This window comes from Ascaphus truei, chromosome 18, assembly GCF_040206685.1.
Source record: "Ascaphus truei isolate aAscTru1 chromosome 18, aAscTru1.hap1, whole genome shotgun sequence".
NCBI classification, from domain to species: domain Eukaryota; kingdom Metazoa; phylum Chordata; class Amphibia; order Anura; family Ascaphidae; genus Ascaphus; species Ascaphus truei.
Genome location: NC_134500.1, coordinates 16191632 through 16211789, shown reverse-complemented (window position 1 = coordinate 16211789; position 20158 = coordinate 16191632). Strand labels below are relative to the sequence as shown.

Here is a 20158-nt window from a genome sequence, read left to right as displayed (position 1 = left end):
AGACCCAAACAGCTACGTGCCGTGCCAACCTCTGCTCAACCAAAAAAAAACATACAGTACTTGAAAATGAGAGGTAACTCAATGTATTACTACTGGTAAAACATTTTTATAAATAAAAGCGGTTTGTTGTAAGGCAACCTCTAATAGGCGATGTCCCCAATGTTTTGGGCAATACTGACCAAAAGTGTGCTTCAGACAGCACTTAAGGTAAAGCTACAAACAAGATATTAAAAAAAAAAAAAAGTAGTAAAATCAGAACAATATAATTTCTCTACAGCAATACTTGGATGAACTGTAGACTTGGGCAGTTACGTGGCAGGTGAGGTTTAATAAAGATAAATGTAAGCTTATGTAAAAGTAAAAAATAAAAAAGCATGCTACCTACAAACTATGGCAAAATTAGGTCAGCCCTTGATAAAGGATGGAGTGCTTTCGACAGCAGACTTAGCAATAGTGCTCAATGTCAGGCAGTAGTTGCGAAGGCTATACATGGAAGGGAAGACAGCATAATGGTACCACAGTGCAAATGACAGGATCATACAGAAAGGAAAGGCGATTTCATCAGCAAGGGAAGGTATTTTTACAGTACAGGCAGTTAAAATCTGGAATTTACCATCTACAGAGACTTCTGGCAGAAACAGCACATATCTACAAGAAAAGGCCAGACATTTTTTTAAATAGAATGTTATACATGGATGTGTAAAATAAGGAACAACATAGAAAGACTGTTGATCTCTAGAAAATCTTGATTCCTTCATGACTAGTTATGGCAATATCCCCGAGACATAATTGGCCGGTTACATTTAACATGGATAGAACTATGGATTTCTCTCATCTACTAATAATTTTTTTTTTTTAAAGTACTGAAAGTTTTCTTTTAATCAGCGAAAAATGTCAGTCACTTTAGCTCGTCTGGTGGCATTAGAATATTGCCTATTAGGTTTGTTATATATTTTAACCACATATTAGTGTTGTTTGTATCAATTACCCAGTGACAGCAGGTCACAGCTTGTAATTTGTTAAACTTAAGGTTTCTGCACTGGAACAGCATTGGAGTAATGCTGAATGATGTTCCTGGCAATTCCCAATTAGAGGAATCCCAACAGCTATAACAAAAAAAGGTATCTAGTGCAATGCCAAATAATGTTCTTAGAGATTGTGTTATCCCAGCAATGGCTAGATGATTGTAGCAGGCAAAACACTGGTCTCCATATATGCAGACATCAATGGTCTTGAATATTAATGATATGCAGACATTATTCCAGGTTGCAACACAGAAAAACAAAAACACATCTTTAGCTGGCCATGTTTTATTTTTTTCTTAAATAGGGGAACCAATAGTACAGAAATAGTATGCAAAATTCCAAGGCAAAACAAGTTTCCAGAGAATTATGATACTACATGCTATAATCTTTTCATGCAGGCTTGAAACAAAAATAATTCAGTAAAAACACAGTAAAAGCCAAAATAAAAGAAAAAATCTTACATACAAATCTTAACTTACAGTAATGTTGTACCATAATTACTTCCATGCACACAGTTCTAGCATTACAAAATTAAGAAAAAAAAAAAACTCTAGGAGTATTTTTTCATATTAAAGCCGTTCCTATTTTTCTTTTTCTTTGTAGAGATAGGTTAACCACTTTCAAAATACAAATTCCTATACACAGTGAGCGCTTTCCTTGAAATGAAAACTTTGGAAAAAGTGAAGAGTAGGCAGAAAGCCAATTAATATGCAGGTGTTAAATATGAAAATGTAGACAAACCATAGTTCTAAACAGTCACGTGTAAATGCATCTCAAAACATTGTTGACTTTAAATACAGAACATATCTATGTGATAATAAATAAAATACTGCATATTAACACTTCACTAGAGGATGCAAACCAGAACATTTACACATATTTTTGCAATTTTACTCATTTTATGAATAGCTACTACAATAATGCTGGCTTAACAGAGGTGCGTGGTGAAAAGCACTACAGGTGGCTAATGGCCGGCCACATACTGCTGTTACCTTGAGGTAGATAACACATGCATACCAAAATCTGCATTCTTCAGTTGCTGCTGGTATCATGTGTCTTAAGAAATGGATATGAAAAACTGAACAATGCACTAACGCGGGGGTGGCCAACTCCAGTCCTCAAGGGCCTCTCTGAGCAGTTGCTCACTTGTCTCAAAGAGAGGTGGGTGCTTACAACTCCATTAGATATGTATTCTCTCTCTATACCAGGGGTGGCCAACTCCAGTCCTCAAGGGCCACCAACAGGTCGGGTTTTCAGGATATCCCAGCTCCAGCACAGGTGGCTGTCACAAAGACTGAGCCACCTGTGCTGAAGCAGGGACATCTTGAAAACCTTACCTGTTAGTGGCCCTTGAGGACTGGAGTTGGTTACCCCTGCACTAGCTATATAAAAATAAAAAATTAAATGTTTCTGCAGGGGAATTAAACTGACATTTTTTTACCCATGAAATTCTGTTAAGTCTCACTGTGTTAATATCAAGGCAAGATAATTTATGTTTGCAAACCTATCAATTCATTTTTATACTTCATTTAGTGCATTTTTCCTGTCTCCACCTGCATTGCATTATCGTGTTGGGTTGTTGTCCTGGTGTGCAAATGCCATGCCAGTTTTAAAAAATTAATTGGCGTAGAAAGTAATTCTAGTTTGTAAAAACAATGGTAAACAAAACTAAAATGAAAACTAAAAATTAAATACATACTAAAATTACGTTTCAAGTAATAATAAAAAATAAAATAAAAAAAACTTAGAATAAAAAAAAAAACAGACAAGTTCATTAAGGATACAAAAAGAACGGACAGTGTTTTAGTTTAGATGTTTCAGAATGCTGGTGTAGGTTCTGTGGGGGATTTGAGGGGAAGATTTCATGGCAGAAGGCGCCAATGTGGCTTGTATTGATTTAAGGGGTGAGCCAACAGGGTTGTGAAACTGAGGGATACCTATGCAATCCAGCTGCTTATTGAGAATGATATCCCCACTAAAACTCAGTAAGCCTTCATCTTGTTCTTTAACCCCAACCGCCTCATCTTCTGTTGGTTCTGTTTCTAACACTTCTGCCTCTTTCTTGCTAAAAAAATTATCTAGGTAACTTGTGTAAGTGTTTTCCTTCTCAACATGATCATCTTTCCTTACTTCACAACAAAACTGGTCTATCAGGAAGCAGTCTTCTCCACTTACAAGTTGACTGTCCCAAGAATTTTGGTTTCGGGCGCCCAATTGTGCTAAGTTGACCATTCCTTTCTCTTGTTTTTCCAGGCTTATAGACTTTGATATCAAAGTTTTCAATTCAAGTTGTGTCACAGAGCTATTCAAGTCGTTGAGTTTGTCAACATCAGAAGAATCATGTTGCAAACTAAGCTGAATGGTACCTGCTATAAATGAATCAAAGTCAAATCCTTGATGTTTTTCCCTTTCCTTTTCAACCAACTGATGTGAAGCTTCCTTAAGTGCTATTTGAGCTTTCACTAACCCATTTTTTTCACACTTGGTCTTGCCCTTCTTATCTGCCTTCTCCTTACTTTGCTCCTTCCAGTTAGAAAGATCTATGATCAGTTTTGGCTCATAATAATGATTAACTTCACTCTCTCTCCAAACCAAATTATCTAGGTAAGATGACGACCTCATTTTATAATTACACGTGTGGCTACATTCCAGATCACAGTATTTGTTTTCATGGTGGTCTGGATATTGCCAGCAAGGCTCAGTAGAAGAGTAGGGGTCAAAAGCAGGATCTTCCAGATACTTTTCACGGTCTCCATCCAGATATTTTCGAGGGTCTACCTGTACTTCTTCCTCATCACTGCCGTCAGAGAAAGCCCTCGGGTCACGCTGAACTTCATCAGTTTCAAAATTGTTATGCATAGGCCAATCATGGTCTGAACACTGGCTTTCATGATATCTGCAATTATAAATGGAAACGTTAATAATACATAAACTACCTTCTGAACATCTACGATCAACATTTCTAAAAATGCACACCCAGTGTACACAATCATAACATTTCAGGAAAAGTTGTGTGGAAATGAACGTGCACTAATAAAACATACTTCTGCATTTTAAAAGACTAAAAGCAAACAATTGAAAGATATTCACCATTTAAATTGATTAAATTATCAATGCAAAATTCCTCTTATTTCTCCAGAATGTAATATGATCGTATTTAAGATGTCAACTAGAAACAAAAAAATAGTTTGACACACACACACACACACACACACACACACACACACACACACACACACACACACACACACACACACACACACACACACACACACACACACACACACACACACACACACACACACACACACACACACACACGTAATACTCTACTTTTCATGCTATATATATGGAAGCAAGGGCTGAAGGAGCGCCTCTGTGAGTAAAGACACTAAATCACACTGAGCAGGGGAGCCTGGTCCAAATCCTGGGGTCAGCATCTTGTGGATTTACAAGGTAGGTCCCAAAAGGGGTACCTGAAAAGATCCTATATATAGCACTCTGTGGAATAGGTGGACTGTAGTCCACGAGAATACAAATATCTGTACGAGGGGGCCAAATGACCGTAAGCTGACTATACTTTGACATATATAGTATACATGTCCACATCAATAACACATGAACTTATATACAATGTGCAAATAAAAGCCTCCTTAGAATGGCGATACAAGGCAAGTATAATAAAGTAAATAGCCAGGTACCAGTACTGAACAGTAGTTTAAGTAGAATAGTAATATAATATATAAACGGCTGGTTACACACAAGATTAGGTTTACAAGAGGAAAAAAGGAGATGGAACCTTTACGGACATGTGAGGGAAGCCGCCCCATCCACAATGTGCCCAGGCAGCTGCTCTACCAGTCTGTGAGGTTATGTTTTTGTTGTTGTTGTTGTATATTCAGATGGGCCATATTTGTAGTCCGCTTCTTGTGACCTTGGGCAAGTCACTTTATCTCCCTGTGCCTCAGGCACCAAAAACAGATTGTAGGCTCATCTGGGCGGGGACTGTGTCTGTAAAAAGTATTGTGTGTTGCATACTGCACGCTAAGCTGTAATTGTGAAGCAATTGGAGTCCCATTGGGAGAAGAGCACTATATGAAATAAAGTTATTATAAAAGCTCTCCCAATCAAAAATATAAATCACATTGGTGTGTATATATAATATTGTATTTTTTTTTTTAATGGTATGATTTCTGCTTTACGTTTCGAAAGACAAATACATTATATTTACTGCATATAAATATATATTTTTTAATTTATTTTTTTACCTTTCCCAGTTGTACACGTGGCTGTGACTTTCATCCATCAGTAATATATCATCTACCTCATCTTCAATGTGAAAGGGATGGTTGGAGATGGGCTCATCCAATGGGAAGGAATAGATGCTCATGTATTGGTGGGACAAAGCTTCTTCTGCTGTTAATCTGTCCATAGGACTAAACGTCAAAATTTGCTCCAGGAAATCTAGTGCTGAAGGAGAAGAAAAACTAAATAAACTCCAAATCCACAAAATATAACTTTAAGAAGGTGCTACATCAAACCATTTTGATTCAATGTAATAAAGTATTATTTACCTTCGGGGCTAATGCCTGCAAGTAGTTGTGGTAAAGGGGTATGAGGCTCCGACATGTCATTTTTGATGTAGACTGGGATTACACCGAGAAGCTCTTGGCGGTCTTCTTCATGAACAACAGGTATTGATTCTAGAATCAGTTGCATCTGTTCAAGCTCATGTGCACCTTAGAAGCAAAGAAAAATATTGGTACACTTGCAAAATAAAACATGGAAGTGAATAAGCATGTACACAGAGGTTTATCACACGGTGCCCAAATAATCGGAAATGGAGAGATTAGCATTGTCAAAGTGTAAATTGTAAAGAAATATTATACATTTGTGATCCATGTATGGATAGAGATGGAATAAACGGTCAACTTGAGATGCTGCATGTAAATGACAGCACACTTTGTTATAGGAATTGGGATAACAATGTAGGAGAGAATCTTGTACTGTGGGGAAAATATCTCCAGGCATTGAGGAGAATAAATACCAATACAATCAATTATATCATATAACCATCGGGAAATTACATATGTGAACATATTTCATGTTCCCTCTTGTGCAAATTAGTTACTTCTACAAAAACCACTATAACTTTAAAACTAATTTCAGAGTTATCCTTAGCCCAGTCTGTATGATACCTAAAATGAAAGGGTTTCGTACAGTGTTTTCCAACAGGAATTCCTAGGATCCCTTGGGTTACCCTGCAATTTTGAGGTCATTTGAAAATTGTACCAAATACAGAAGAATTTACAATGCTTCAGACCTTAGATGCGCCATTATAGAGGGTTAGGGTTCCTTACAATGCATATGATCTCAGACGCACTATTAGAGAGGCTAGAATTTTACAATATAATTATAGGGTTCCTTAACACACACACAAAAAAAAAAAGTGGAAAACCACTGCTAGGAGTATAATAGCTAAAGAAAAAAAAACACACTAAAAATATTGTTACTGTGATCAGACGAAACAAACGGCGCTTTCCAAAACCAATTATAGATCTATATATAGATATCTATATCACGTCTCATAAAATCTTAAAGAAGTAATCCTGCCTGAACTTATTTATAAAAAACCACGGGGTCAGGGTTGCAATTCCATTGGGGGGAGATGACTTTGCTGCTTTCTATTTGTCCCTCCATGTTAGTAGTTTTGTGTGTCAAAAACCAACACACACAAAAGAGCAGGAACCAATGTCAAAGATGACGTTATCCTGAGGGAGGACTAAACCGTTCCCATCTGATGCAATTAGATTCCCCCTTTCTGCACCTGGCATCTCATCATCCACCTCCTGAATGAGTTCTACAGCAATAATTTCCATATCCACGGCGATGTTACTGTGTGTATTGAATCGCCATTATCTGAAACACGGATTGCAAGAGGTTCCTTGTTTTTATGCAATCTATTTTACATATTATCTTCAGATATATTTTAAGCAAAGTTTTTTTGTAATTTTTTTTACAAAGTGGTAGTCTCTATTCACAGAGTAATCACAATGTCTAAAATCTTTGTTGTGTTGACTAGTAACGGGTCATAGACATCAATCTATACCAGATGTGGCCAACTCCAGTCCTCAAGGGTCACCAACTGAGCCACCTGTGCTGAAGCAGGAATATCCTTAAATATCCTTGCCCACCCCTTCTCTATACTGTTAACTGGAATAGACTAAATCGACAAGCACAAATCATTTTTTTTTTAAACCAACCTACCTGCAAAAAGGGTTTTTCCAGTCAGCATTTCAGCAAAGATGCATCCAGCAGCCCACATGTCAATTGCTTTAGTGTAATTGTTAGGAGACAGTAAAAGACGGGGAGATCTGTACCATTTTGTCACAAGTCCTTCTGATAGATGTCCCTAGAAAACGAGAAAATGCATACATTTAATTTATACATTAATCTATTTTTTTTTTTTTAGTATTAGAACTAATAGATTACCCAACTGGATGTATTTCTTAAACCTGCAACATATACATCAATTGTTGTTTGACCATACAGATATAGCTAAAGTTAATCGCACGGCTCATAACAGAATATTGCATTTTGCCGCAGATGTTCGGTAGGGCTCAATGGCAGAGAACGCAGAATATCCCACCATAATGTGACACTGGGTACAATAACCTTGGCTACATATGGATATAATGGACTATATGGAAATGTTCTTGTACGGGTGCATTTATTGAAACATCTATACCCCCCATTCAGTTTTAAATATTGTCAGACCACACATCATTACTCCAAGAGGTCTCGGGTTGTGATCATATTTTGTTTTTATTCTCCCTTTGTGATAAAAACACAGCTGCTAGCAACTTCCTTGCTGGAGACACTCAAGACACCAGTAAAATGTTATGGTGCTTGAAACGCACATACCTTTCGCCAATAACTTTCAATAATGTCTTAATTAAGGACTGGTGCGCTGGCAAGGTAGTTGCGGGTGGGGACATACTAAAAAGAATCAGCATAGGAAATGGAATGAACACCGAGTATGATGCAGCACACAATGTGCACAAGTTAAATGGACAGTCAAATATAATGAATATTATGGAGTGAACATAGGAATATCATGTAGGAAACAGAGCCTAAGATACAGGGCCAAATTTACTAAACAGTGCTATTGCATAGGACACCTTCCAGTGTCACAAGACATCTTTCGACCCACATGGTGTCTTTAGGTGCCGGAAGGTGTCTTAAGGAACGGCATTGCTTAGTAAATATGGCTCATTATGTACAACATGGAATAAACAGATGTAATGCACATAAAATAGGATTAATGAACAACATTTAGAAGATGGCAAATGGTACTATATGCTTATGTTAAGATTTAATTGACATAACATATAGAAAATAGCATTATGTTGATGCCATGTTCTACATCATGGGCCACATGTACCAAGCGGTGTTACTCCTTAAAACACCTGATGGCTCAACCAAGAAAATTGGTTGAAAGGTGTCTTTTGGCACTGTAAGGCGTCCTATGGAATAGCACTGCTTAGTAAATATGGTGTGTATGCGAGACATATCTATATATCTATATATCTCTATATCTACATATCTATATATCTCTATCATTCTCTGTATCGCAAGAAACCTTTCAGTGCCGGAAGACATCTTACAGCCCATGCACTTCATTATGTGCATTAATGATCTTATGAAATAGCACCCCTCATTTAATATTGGTCATAATGTAGGACATTGAAAGAACACATTGTAAGAGAATGCAAGAAAGGAATGAAGACGAGATATAATGCAGCAAACAGAATGCAAACAGGTTATACTGTGGAGGGTGGGGAGGGGCAGTGGAGGGAATAACCAAAGATATAGGAAACAAAGAAAACCTACAGAATTATAATGTAGCAAATGCAAAATAATGTAGGAGTGGGGTGAGCCATCGGATAAAGAAGGCTAGAATGAACATGTCCAAAGTAGAAACGGTAAAGAACACAGAATATACATTAGGAACTAGAATGAACATGAGATAGAGGCCCATGTTTATCAAGTGGTGCAAGTCGATAAGGCCACGCTTAAAGTGCTGGCGACGCGACCGATGATGTCACCCGTCGCCACCAGTGAAAGTTATTTTTTTTTTAGCGACGGTCGCCAGTGACGTCACTAAAGGGGACGGGCCGCACAATTTGATTGGTTTAGAGACAGTCATATCTGGTGACTGTCTAAAAAAAAATCAAATTTACTCGGTTTACAAATTTTTAGACGCTCCGTCGCGCTTACTATAAGTGCCTGCGACGGAGTCAATTAATTTGTTTTGGAGCGACGTTGCAAGGCACTATAAGCACAGCCAAACACTGCCCGGTAGCGAAAAATGCCTTAAGGCCCAAGCACTTCAATGGGCTGAGGTGTCTTCCATTAACTACATTATGCCCTATGTCCTTCCTATTACCCCATTTTATATTATTTGTATTGTATGTTATAGTCATTCCATGTCCTTTTTTGCTTCTTTGCTGATTCAACTTTCTACGATCATTCATTTTAGCATGTCCCTTGCCAGTAATATTTTATTTTACACTAATGGAGAGCAGCATTTTTATACACATTATATTTGACTAGCGCAAAGGATAAAAAAAATATATACAATGAACAACATTGATTGTATCCTTAAACAACTCATTATGTTGCAACACAAATCTCTACTGATACGGCACAATACTTAACGTGCATAACAGGATGTCCGTGCTGCTGCAAATAAATCCCAGAAGCCCCATTTGTTTAGAACTTACTCATGCACGGCTCTGCTTTAATCAATGATAATCTTACACAAAAATCAAGAGTTGCCCATTCATTTAAATCAGAACTGACAGCCATTCTGAAATAATTTTGCCAAAAAAAAAAAAATGTTTAAATATAATTTTAAAGAAAATGTTTATTTTTGCATATGGTTTGTAGAGTGCTACAGCTGTGATTTGTATCTAAATACCCTTTGTTCTTTTTAAAGAGACTTAAAAAGGTACCAAAACACATGCAAAGGCCTACGCTAAAAGACGGGGCAATTATAAGGCTCATAAGTCGCCTGGTACGAGTGGAAAACCAGGGGTGACTTGTGGAACAGAGAAGATGGTAGATACAGAATGTCTTCTGAAGTCAAACGATCAGTCACTGCTCTGCTTGCCCGAGACGCAACCTGTATCAGCTAGTAGTATCATGAGACTTGTGTTTGGCTAAACACGGCCATTAAGTGACATAAAACATAGCAAAGTATTTGTTGTATATTTTATGGGAGGAACATGAAAGTAATAATGCCAAAAACATAAAAATGTTTGCATTTGTCGTGTTTATAAAATTGAAATGCGTGCAGTTTTCTTGTGACCTTCCAGCATGGTTTATTCACATTGAATAGGCCTAGGCGGGTGTACTTGCCTGTACTGGTTCTGTCCATCACAAGAGCCAGCGCAGGAATGACTGCTGATGCTGAATGTCTTCTGAAGCAGAGTTGTCAATCACTGCTCTTCTTCCCGAAGTCCCACCCCTCGATGCCTGCATAGCGCTATACAACTCCATTGAGCCACCTGACCTGTTGATGGCCCTTGAGGACTGGAGTTGCCTACCCTTGCAATAACGCCTTCTACAGCACTGTGAAGGCATCGAGGGGTGCGACTTCGGAAAGCAGAGCAGTGATTTACAACGCTGTTTCAGAAGACATTCAGCATCAGCAGTCATTCCTGCGCCGGCTCTTGTGATGGACAGAACCAGTACAGGCAAGTACACCCGCCTGGGCCTATTCAATGTGAATAAACCATGCTGGAAGGTCACAAGAAAACTGCACGCATTTCAATTTTATAAAGACGGCAAATGCTAACATTTTATGTTTTTAGCATTATTACTTTCATGTTCCTCCCATAAAATATACAACAAATACTTTGCTACATTTTATGTCACTTAACAACGGTCATGTTTAGCCAAACACAAGTCTCGTGTTACTAGCTGATACAGGTCTCCCTGTACCTGTCGAGTTTGCTTTTCCTGACCCTTCTCTATTCTAAGTAAACTTAATAAATCCAAGCATAACTGATTATGAAGCGGAAAAGATGGATATGGGTTCCAAATCAAGGCAGATAGATGGGTAATTTTGTTTCTTGGAGATGAGGAGGAGCGCAGGTAGGTGTAGCAAAATATGCAAAAAAGAATAACAAATATATAGTGCAGATGGTAAACACTGTGTAAGTAGATGTAATCTATAGAATAGAACTCACATAGATCGCAGAAAATATCACGTGTCAGAGATCCTTCTCTCTCTGACTGGAGCCCTTTAAATGGTAGCAGGGAAATCCCTCAAGGCACGGATATGTATGGATAAGAAGAAAAGCCACAATAGTGCATACTATTCCAATAATGTATTATGCATACAAATAACACGAGTATATCACACTCACATTCGCCATGTACATTCGAGGTGCAAAAACGCGCTATGTGTGAGCGCTGAGGGGGTTAAAAATGTGATTTTTTTGTAATTGATGGCCCTATAAATACCCTAGAGACATCCCCTATCTCATTAAAACTCCTGACGAAGCATCTGGCGAAACGCGTAGAGTTTGAAGAGAGAGAACAAGCTCTGAAGGACTGGCAGAACTCGGTCTTAGATCTCTTCCATTGGGAACTTCCGCCCTCAGCCGTGACGCGATAGCGGAAGTGACGCGACGGCTGTGACACACGCGGAAGAGAATCCTGAATGCTGTGAAGCTGCCTACACCTACACCAATATACAACGAGCTGCGGTTCTCTCCCCCACCCGATTTATACATGGCGAATGTGAGTGTGATATACTCGTGTTATTTGTATGCATAATACATTATTGGAATAGTATGCACTATTGTGGCTTTTCTTCTTATCCATACATATCCGTGCCTTGAGGGATTTCCCTGCTACCATTTAAAGGGCTCCAGTCAGAGAGAGAAGGATCTCTGACACGTGATATTTTCTGCGATCTATGTGAGTTCTATTCTATAGATTACATCTACTTACACAGTGTTTACCATCTGCACTATATATTTGTTATTCTTTTTTGCATATTTTGCTACACCTACCTGCGCTCCTCCTCATCTCCAAGAAACAATCTACCCTTCTGGGACCTGGAACTGTCCCATCAGAGGAAGTTGAGCTGCTTTTACACACATTTATTTTTTCACTATTTCACTATTGGTGTTATATTGTGTGTTATTAGTTGTATTCCCAACAACAATATTGGTTCACCAGGGAGCGCCCAATCCACTTCCCCACCTCACCCCTTCACCTTTCCTTCACATCCCCTTGTTTTGCATTCAGATGGGTAATTTTGTCTGTGTTCACATACCTATAGATTTTTGCTATGCATAGAAAACTTACCTTATGAGAATAATGGGGATCCATAATTCGTGCAAGACCAAAATCTCCAATCTTTACCACCAAGTCTTCGGTGTTTATGAAAAGATTCGCTGGTTTGAGATCTCGATGTAGCACATTCGCGGAGTGGATATATTTAAGCCCACGTAGCAGCTGGTACATGAAAAGCCTGGCGTGCTCTTCTCGTAATGGGCCCTGTTCTAGCAGTTTGGCCAGATCGGTCTCCATGTAATCCTGAACGATGTAAACACAGTTCAGCTCAGTTAGGGAGCCCACATCATCTATTAATTGACTTCCATTAGGACCGAGAATTTCAAATACTTTCACAATGTTATCATGGTCAAGTCTCCGGATAATTTTGATCTCACGCAAAGCATGTTTGACGCTCTGAGGATCTGTTAGAACGATTTTCTTGACAGCAACACGTTTATCACAGTCATTATCAACAGCAGAAAAAACCAAGCCATTCCCTCCATAGCCAAGTGGTTTTAAGTCCATATATCGAGAGCCCAAATCAAATCCATGAATGTTCATAAGGCTTTCAAACTTTTCTGCCATTTTTGGTGACTTCACTTTGTTTCAAACTTTTAGACCACTAAATATTTTAGGGTAAACCACTGCTGGTATCTAAAGAAAAGATTTCATATATATAGAAGGGGAGAAAAAAAACACTTCTTTATGATGATGGTTTCCTGCTATTTTCATTGCATAGCCTGCCAGGCCTGGTGTATCCAACTAACAATGATCCTAGCACTCAGCAATTTTGACTGTAGAAAAATTACAGTATTCATAGTTCACAAGAGATGCAGCATTCCAGCAAACATCAACGAAAACACTGATTGGGACTGAAACGGAATGAAATGACATACTATGCACTCGACTCGTGTGCAAAACAAGGTAACATTGAACAAAAATGTGAATAAATATGCGAAAAAAAGGCTTTTATTAACATCCTCCTCACAGTGCAGATACATTCAGTGTTGAACTGGTCCTGAGCAGCGTCATTCTATGGTGCTGGTAAGCACTATAAATTATTTTATTCAGTTGGTTTTTATGTACAGTGCATCTGAAGAGGAAACCGTGGCAGAACTTAAATTACAGAAGAGGTCTCCTGTTAATGATCAGGTGGCTCCAGCTCACCACTATCACAATCAAAGCTGCCATCCATTTTATTCTCAGAAAACCTAGAAAAAGGGGGAGGAAAAAAGAAAAATTAGCACCAATTTGGGCTGTTGAAATATAAGAGAAATTGATTCAGTACAGATCTCCAGAAAGTTTCAATAAAAGGCAATGTGTGTGTGTGTGTTTATACACACACACACACACACACACACACACACACACACACACACACACACAAAGCATAAGGGTGTCCGTCATAATAGGCATAAACTGAAAACTGAAATACCATGTCTCACAATTCGGATTTAGAGTGATTTATGGACTTCCCAGAGGAAGTTAATATAAAGAAGCAGTTACAGGAAACAAACAACAAAAACCTTGACCTTGAAGGTCCTGTGATTTGGTGAATTTGCACCTGGTACTACTTCCCCTCAGTGATAAAATACAATGTTTGTTCTACAAATCCTGTCTATCAACCTCCGTTCCTCTTGATTATTATGACAACAAGTGACCAGCTAATCTGATTTTACCTATAAGTGGTTATATTAGGCTCATCCGTGGGAAAAAATATTTTGAAAACATACATAAAGTTGTGGTTAAAAGAAAAAAAAAATACTGGAGAATAAAATGTTGACCATAATGTGGCTTTTATAAATTGGAGCATATTAATAGATCTGGGCAAAATTGAGACACCATAAAACAAAATCAATAAACAAAGTGAATACAACTTCCAAGTTAGCGTAAAAACATATACCAAACCTCAAATACAACAACAACAACAACAACAACAACAACTGATACTGTGCAATACACTAAGCACAACAATATACAAAATACTTCAAGGATCCAAAGAATCCCATTATAATGTAAATATTTTTTTCTAATGGGGATTCCTAAAAGGTTTCCCTAGTAATGGAAATTTACAGCATTGCTCCAGTCATAACGTGTATAATACATTTTATGGTCACATGAAAGGATCCATGCATTATCATCTAGTACCATATCATGACACTAACAAAGCCTTATGAACTGGGTGAGAAGCAAAAATATCCAGTACACGATCATATCCTATTATAGCAATACTGTAAATAAAATAATTTGGTTCAGCATATCAATACTTCTACATACCAACATTTATCGTTTACATGCCAAATCGTAGTTACCATAATACATTGCTGCTTTAATTCCAAAACCAGGCTGGCAGGTTAGGGTCAGGCTGAACAAGTGCCTTATTTATCCGGCTCCTCAGGTAAATAGTCTGATTTACATTGTTGCTTTAATTCCAAACCCAAATAAAGCCCAGAGTCACAACCTATTTACTGATCTAGATCAATAAATTGTGCACTGGTTAACTCCCAGGGATAAAGAAATATATATATATATATATATATAAAAAAAATCTAAACCAAGATGAATCATTATTTTCTCTGTCTGACTAACTATCACAATGCTTACCACTAGAATACTAATTTTAGACATGGACAGCCCTCGATGAACCTTTACAAATCAGAAGATACATGCATGAATTATGTGAGAGTGGTAGCTCTTATTTTCACATCTTGTCTGATTCAACTTCTCCTTTTGATGGTCTAGTTACCACGGCAGCTTTGACGTCATCAATAGTGACGTAGCGTTGTTCCGGGCAATCAGCTGGGAATTCCTTGTGTACATCCTGCTACATTAACTATACAAATACATCATCTCTAATTAATCCTTTCAGTGCCAGTGTCATCTGCAACCACAAGTCACCAGCACTGCACGGGTTTTTAGTAACGCCGGGTTTGTATTATTTTCAAAAGCCTTGTTTTTCGGAGAATCACCATGCAACGGTATTAACAATGCTAATGTGCCGGTTGAGTCACTAGATCCTGGTACAACACACAGAAAAAGCAAAAGGGGAAGAGGTGCAAAATATGGCCATGAGACACCATTGTAATCTCTCACAACCCCAGGCATCGGCCACGTTGCAGTTCAGTCGGTGGACAGTGTGAGTCAGCAACAGAAACAAAAAAACTTTTCGCTTTCCCCACACCCTCCCCACGCTGCATTTACATCTCATTCGCCAGCTCGCAGAGCAGACGCCTACTACTACAACTATTTTTAATGCTGTGACACAAAAGCAACACACCAACACCAACAAAGCCCAGCGTTGGCATATATTCCCAATGATACACTGGAAGAAGAGTGGGTGCATTATGTAGATTAACCTTTGATGGAAGGTATATATCTATATCTATTGGGGGGACTGCACCTCTGTATACAAAGATTTAAAGGCTGTAGATAGTAAGGGTAAGGGAGAGGGGACTTGCACTCTAGCAACTGTCAATAAGGAAATGGGTGCTGCGGCTAATTACGTATATGAACAGAACCTTATAAGCGAATAAGGATAGGAAAGAAGCCCCCAATTGTAGCACTCCAAATTATAACGTAATGATGAAATAATTAAAATCAAACTTTAATAGCTGTACACAAATTCTATACACAATATATAAACACATTATTTCATGGGTTTTGCTCACTAAAATGTCACAATATAACATTAGAAAGGCGAAATAATTGCACATATCTGGGGAATTTCTCCTTCCGCTGACACTGGTCACATGCAAATCACCGTCTGCAACATTGTGTCACCACATCCTACTTAGGGAAGCCGGGGGGCCTACTGGCCTCCCCATTGGGTAGATCATTAGAGCCCGCCCACCCGCACTGACCCAGTCCCGTATTCAGCATTCCCGCTACGCCGAGGCTCCCCGCAGGAAGGAGGCGGTGTTACGTACCCCCCCCCCCCCCCCCGTTCCATGCACAGCCAGGTCACCGCTGAGAAATGGAGTGTAATAATAAGGCATTTGGCGGGGATATTCCAAGGGCAACCGGTTGATCTACCCGCCCATAACCTCGAGGGGCACTGGTGGGTAATAAGACCTCAAAGCCGGGTGACGAATGGCAAATTGACCATGTTAAGTCCGGGTATCCCACCCGTGTAAAACAAAGAGCAGTCAAAGCTGCAGTAGGGGGGCTACGTTTGAGAGAGTGAGGGGGGGGGCTGCGTTTGAGAGAGTGAGGGGGGGGGCTGCGTTTGAGAGAGTGAGGGGGGGCTGCGTGTGAGTGAGTGAGGGGGGGGGGGCTGCGTGTGAGAGAGTGAGGGGGGGGGCTGCGTGTGAGAGAGTGAGGGGGGGGGCTGCGTGTGAGAGAGTGAGGGGGGGGGGCTGCGTGTGAGAGAGTGAGGGGGGGGGGGGCTGCGTGTGAGTGAGGGGGGGGGGCTGCGTGTGAGAGAGTGAGGGGGGGGGCTGCGTGTGAGAGAGTGAGGGGGGGGGCTGCGTGTGAGAGAGTGAGGGGGGGGGCTGCGTGTGAGAGAGTGAGGGGGGGGGGGGCTGCGTGTGAGAGAGTGAGGGGGGGGGGGCTGCGTGTGAGAGAGTGAGGGGGGGGGGCTGCGTGTGAGAGAGTGAGGGGGGGGGGCTGCGTGTGAGAGAGTGAGGGGGGGGCTGCGTGTGAGAGAGTGAGGGGGGGGGGCTCCGTGTGAGAGAGTGAGGGGGGGGGGGGCTGCGTGTGAGAGTGAGGGGGGGGGGCTGCGTGTGAGAGAGTGAGGGGGGGCCTGCGTGTGAGAGAGTGAGGGGGGGCCTGCGTGTGAGAGAGTGAGGGGGGGGCTGCGTGTGAGAGAGTGAGGGGGGGGCTGCGTGTGAGAGAGTGAGGGGGGGGCTGCGTGTGAGAGAGTGAGGGGGGGCTGCGTGTGAGAGAGTGAGGGGGGGCTGCGTGTGAGAGAGTGAGGGGGGGGGGCTGCGTGTGAGAGAGTGAGGGGGGGGGCTGCGTGTGAGAGAATGAGGGGGGGGGGGGCTGCGTGTGAGAGAGTGAGGGGGGGGGGGCTGCGTGTGAGAGAGTGAGGGGGGGGCTGCGTGTGAGGGGGGGGCTGCGTGTGAGAGTGAGGGGGGGGGCTGCGTGTGAGAGAGTGAGGGGGGGGGCTGCGTGTGAGAGAGTGAGGGGGGGGGGCTGCGTGTGAGAGTGAGGGGGGGGCTGCGTGTGAGAGTGAGGGGGGGGCTGCGTGTGGGGGCTGCGTGTGAGAGAGCGAGGGGGGGGACGCGTGTGAGATAGCGAGGGGGGGACGCGTGTGAGAGCGAGGGGGGGACGCGTGTGTGAGAGAGCGAGGGGGGGACGCGTGTGTGAGAGAGCGAGGGGGGGACGCGTGTGTGAGAGAGCGAGGGGGGGACGCGTGTGTGAGAGAGCGAGGGGGGGGACGCGTGTGTGAGAGAGCGAGGGGGGGACGCGTGTGTGAGAGAGCGAGGGGGGGACGCGTGTGAGAGAGCGAGGGGGGACGCGTGTGAGAGAGCGAGGGGGGGACGCGTGTGAGAGAGCGAGGGGGGGACGCGTGTGAGAGAGCGAGGGGGGGACGCGTGTGAGAGAGCGAGGGGGGGACGCGTGTGAGAGAGCGAGGGGGGGACGCGTGTGAGAGAGCGAGGGGGGGACGCGTGTGAGAGAGCGAAGGGGGGTCGCGTGTGAGAGAGCGAGGGGGGGGGGCTGCGTGTGAGAGAGCGAGGGGGGGGCTGCGTGTGAGAGAGCGAGGGGGGGGCTGCGTGTGAGAGAGCGAGGGGGGGGGGCTGCGTGTGAGAGAGCGAGGGGGGGGGCTGCGTGTGAGAGAGCGAGGGGGGGCTGCGTGTGAGAGAGCGAGGGGGGGCTGCGTGTGAGAGAGCGAGGGGGGGGCTGCGTGTGAGAGAGCGAGGGGGGGGCTGCGTGTGAGAGAGCGAGGGGGGGGGCTGCGTGTGAGAGAGCGAGGGGGGGGGCTGCGTGTGAGAGAGCGAGGGGGGGGGGCTGCGTGTGAGAGAGCGAGGGGGGGGCTGCGTGTGAGAGAGCGAGGGGGGGGGGGCTGCGTGAGAGAGCGAGGGGGGGCTGCGTGTGAGAGAGCGAGGGGGGGCTGCGAGAGAGAGACGGGGGGGCTGCGAGAGAGAGAGAGACGGGGGGCTGCGAGAGACGGGGGCTGCGAGAGTGCGGCTGTATGCGTGGCGCTGTGTGTGTGTGCGTGTGTGGGGCGCTGTGTGTGTGAGGGGCGCTCTGTGTGTGTGTGTGTGAGGGGCGCTCTGTGTGTGTGAGGGGCGCTCTGTGTGTGTGTGTGTGTGAGGGGCTCTCTGTGTGTGTGTGTGTGTGAGGGGCTCTCTGTGTGTGTGTGTGTGTGTGTGTGAGGGGCTCTCTGTGTGTGTGTGTGTGTGTGTGTGAGGGGCGCTCTGTGTGTGTGTGTGTGTGTGAGGGGCGCTCTGTGTGTGTGTGTGAGGGGCGCTCTGTGTGTGTGTGTGAGGGGCGCTCTGTGTGTGTGTGTGAGGGGCGCTCTGTGTGTGAGAGTGAGGGGCTGTGTGTGCGTGTGAGAGAGTGTGGGGGGGGCTGTGTGTGTGTGAGAGTGAGGGGCTGTGTGTGTGAGAGTGAGGGGCTGTGTGTGTGTGAGAGTGAGGGGCTGTGTGTGTGTGTGAGAGTGAGGGGCTGTGTGTGTGTGTGAGAGTGAGGGGCTGTGTGTGTGTGTGTGAGAGTGAGGGGCTGTGTGTGTGTGTGAGAGTGAGGGGCTGTGTGTGTGTGTGAGAGTGAGGGGCTGTGTGTGTGTGTGAGAGTGAGGGGCTGTGTGTGTGTGAGAGTGAGGGGCTGTGTGTGTGTGAGAGTGAGGGGCTGTGTGTGTGTGAGAGTGAGGGGCTGTGTGTGTGTGAGTGAGGGGCTGTGTGTGTGAGAGGGGCTGTGTGTGTGTGAGAGTGAGGGGCTGTGTGTGTGTGAGAGTGAGGGGCTGTGTGTGTGTGAGAGTGAGGGGCTGTGTGTGTGAGAGTGTGGGGGGGGGGCTGTGTGTGTGAGAGTGAAGGGCTGTGTGTGTGAGAGTGAGGGGCTGTGTGTGTGTGTGAGAGTGTGGGGGGGGGGGGCTGTGTGTGAGAGTGAGGGGCTGTGTGTGTGAGAGTGAGGGGCTGTGTGTGTGAGAGTGAGGGGCTGTGTGTGTGTATGTGAGTGAGGGGCTGTGTGTGTGTATGTGAGTGAGGGGCTGTGTGTGTGTATGTGAGTGAGGGGTTGTGTGTGAGGGGCTGTGTGAGTGTGTGAGGGGCTGTGTGAGTGTGTGAGGGCGAACGTCCCTTTGTTAAGTTGCCCCGGCATTGTTAGCCACACAATGGAGGCACCCGGCACGATGCAGCCGGACACTGGGGGGAAGGGGGGGGGATACTTACAGGTCTTCTCCGGTTGATACGGCGTGACGTGGCAGCTGCTATGACAGCGCGCGGCCCCCCGTTCCTCTCCCCCGCGTGCCCCACGTCGTCTCCTGTGCTCTTTGCCGCAGTCGCCATGTACTCGGACTGACTGTGTGAGAAGAGGGGGCGGAGCCACGCGCGAGACACACAGAGGAACCCGTCACTGCGTCACGCGGGCCCGCCCCCTGCAGGCGCGAGCGTCATTCTGGAGGGAGAATTCAAACGCTCGGCTTGTGCCAGTCAGAACGGCCCGCAGGTCTCGCGATCACTGCAGGTGTGTGGGAGGTGACGGGCTGTCGTGCAACCGCCTTCTCTGTGAGGATGGGGGGGATCATTAGGAATGGTTGCGCAATTTAAAGTGACCCATATAACCATGTTATATTATATACTATATTATGTGTGTGTTTACACAGTCGGCACTATAACCTC

The 20158-nt window shown here is 43.6% G+C and overlaps 1 protein-coding gene across 3 annotated transcripts; it reads right to left on the bottom strand.

Moving 5' to 3' along the window:
* Positions 1 to 1294: 1294 nt before the first annotated feature.
* Positions 1295 to 19865, bottom strand: MAPK6 (mitogen-activated protein kinase 6). Of its 3 annotated transcripts, none has more exons than XM_075575693.1 (6): positions 19709 to 19865; positions 12411 to 13591; positions 7293 to 7437; positions 5600 to 5764; positions 5294 to 5495; positions 1295 to 3921 (listed from the first exon to the last, which is right to left on the bottom strand). In XM_075575693.1, the coding sequence occupies exons 2-6, from the start codon at positions 12963 to 12965 to the stop codon at positions 2829 to 2831; spliced, it is 2160 nt and encodes a 719-aa protein (XP_075431808.1). In that variant the 5' UTR covers positions 12966 to 13591; positions 19709 to 19865; the 3' UTR covers positions 1295 to 2828. The 3 variants fall into 3 exon arrangements, with proteins under 3 accessions (XP_075431808.1, XP_075431810.1, XP_075431809.1); XM_075575695.1 differs by lacking the exon at positions 19709 to 19865 and adding an exon at positions 15458 to 15733; XM_075575694.1 differs by lacking the exon at positions 19709 to 19865 and adding an exon at positions 14985 to 15423.
* Positions 19866 to 20158: the final 293 nt, after the last annotated feature.

Bases quoted from the DNA above. Each gene is read 5' to 3' on its own strand.
- MAPK6 (XM_075575693.1), bottom strand. From the start codon at position 12,965: ATGGCAGAAAAGTTTGAAAGCCTTATGAACATTCATGGATTTGATTTG. The intron at 5,496-5,599 runs GTAAATAATACT...CTTCTCCTTCAG, and splicing joins TGCAGGCATTAGCCCCGAAG to CACTAGATTTCCTGGAGCAA. The intron at 3,922-5,293 runs GTAAAAAAATAA...TTATAATTGCAG, and splicing joins CACGTGTACAACTGGGAAAG to ATATCATGAAAGCCAGTGTT.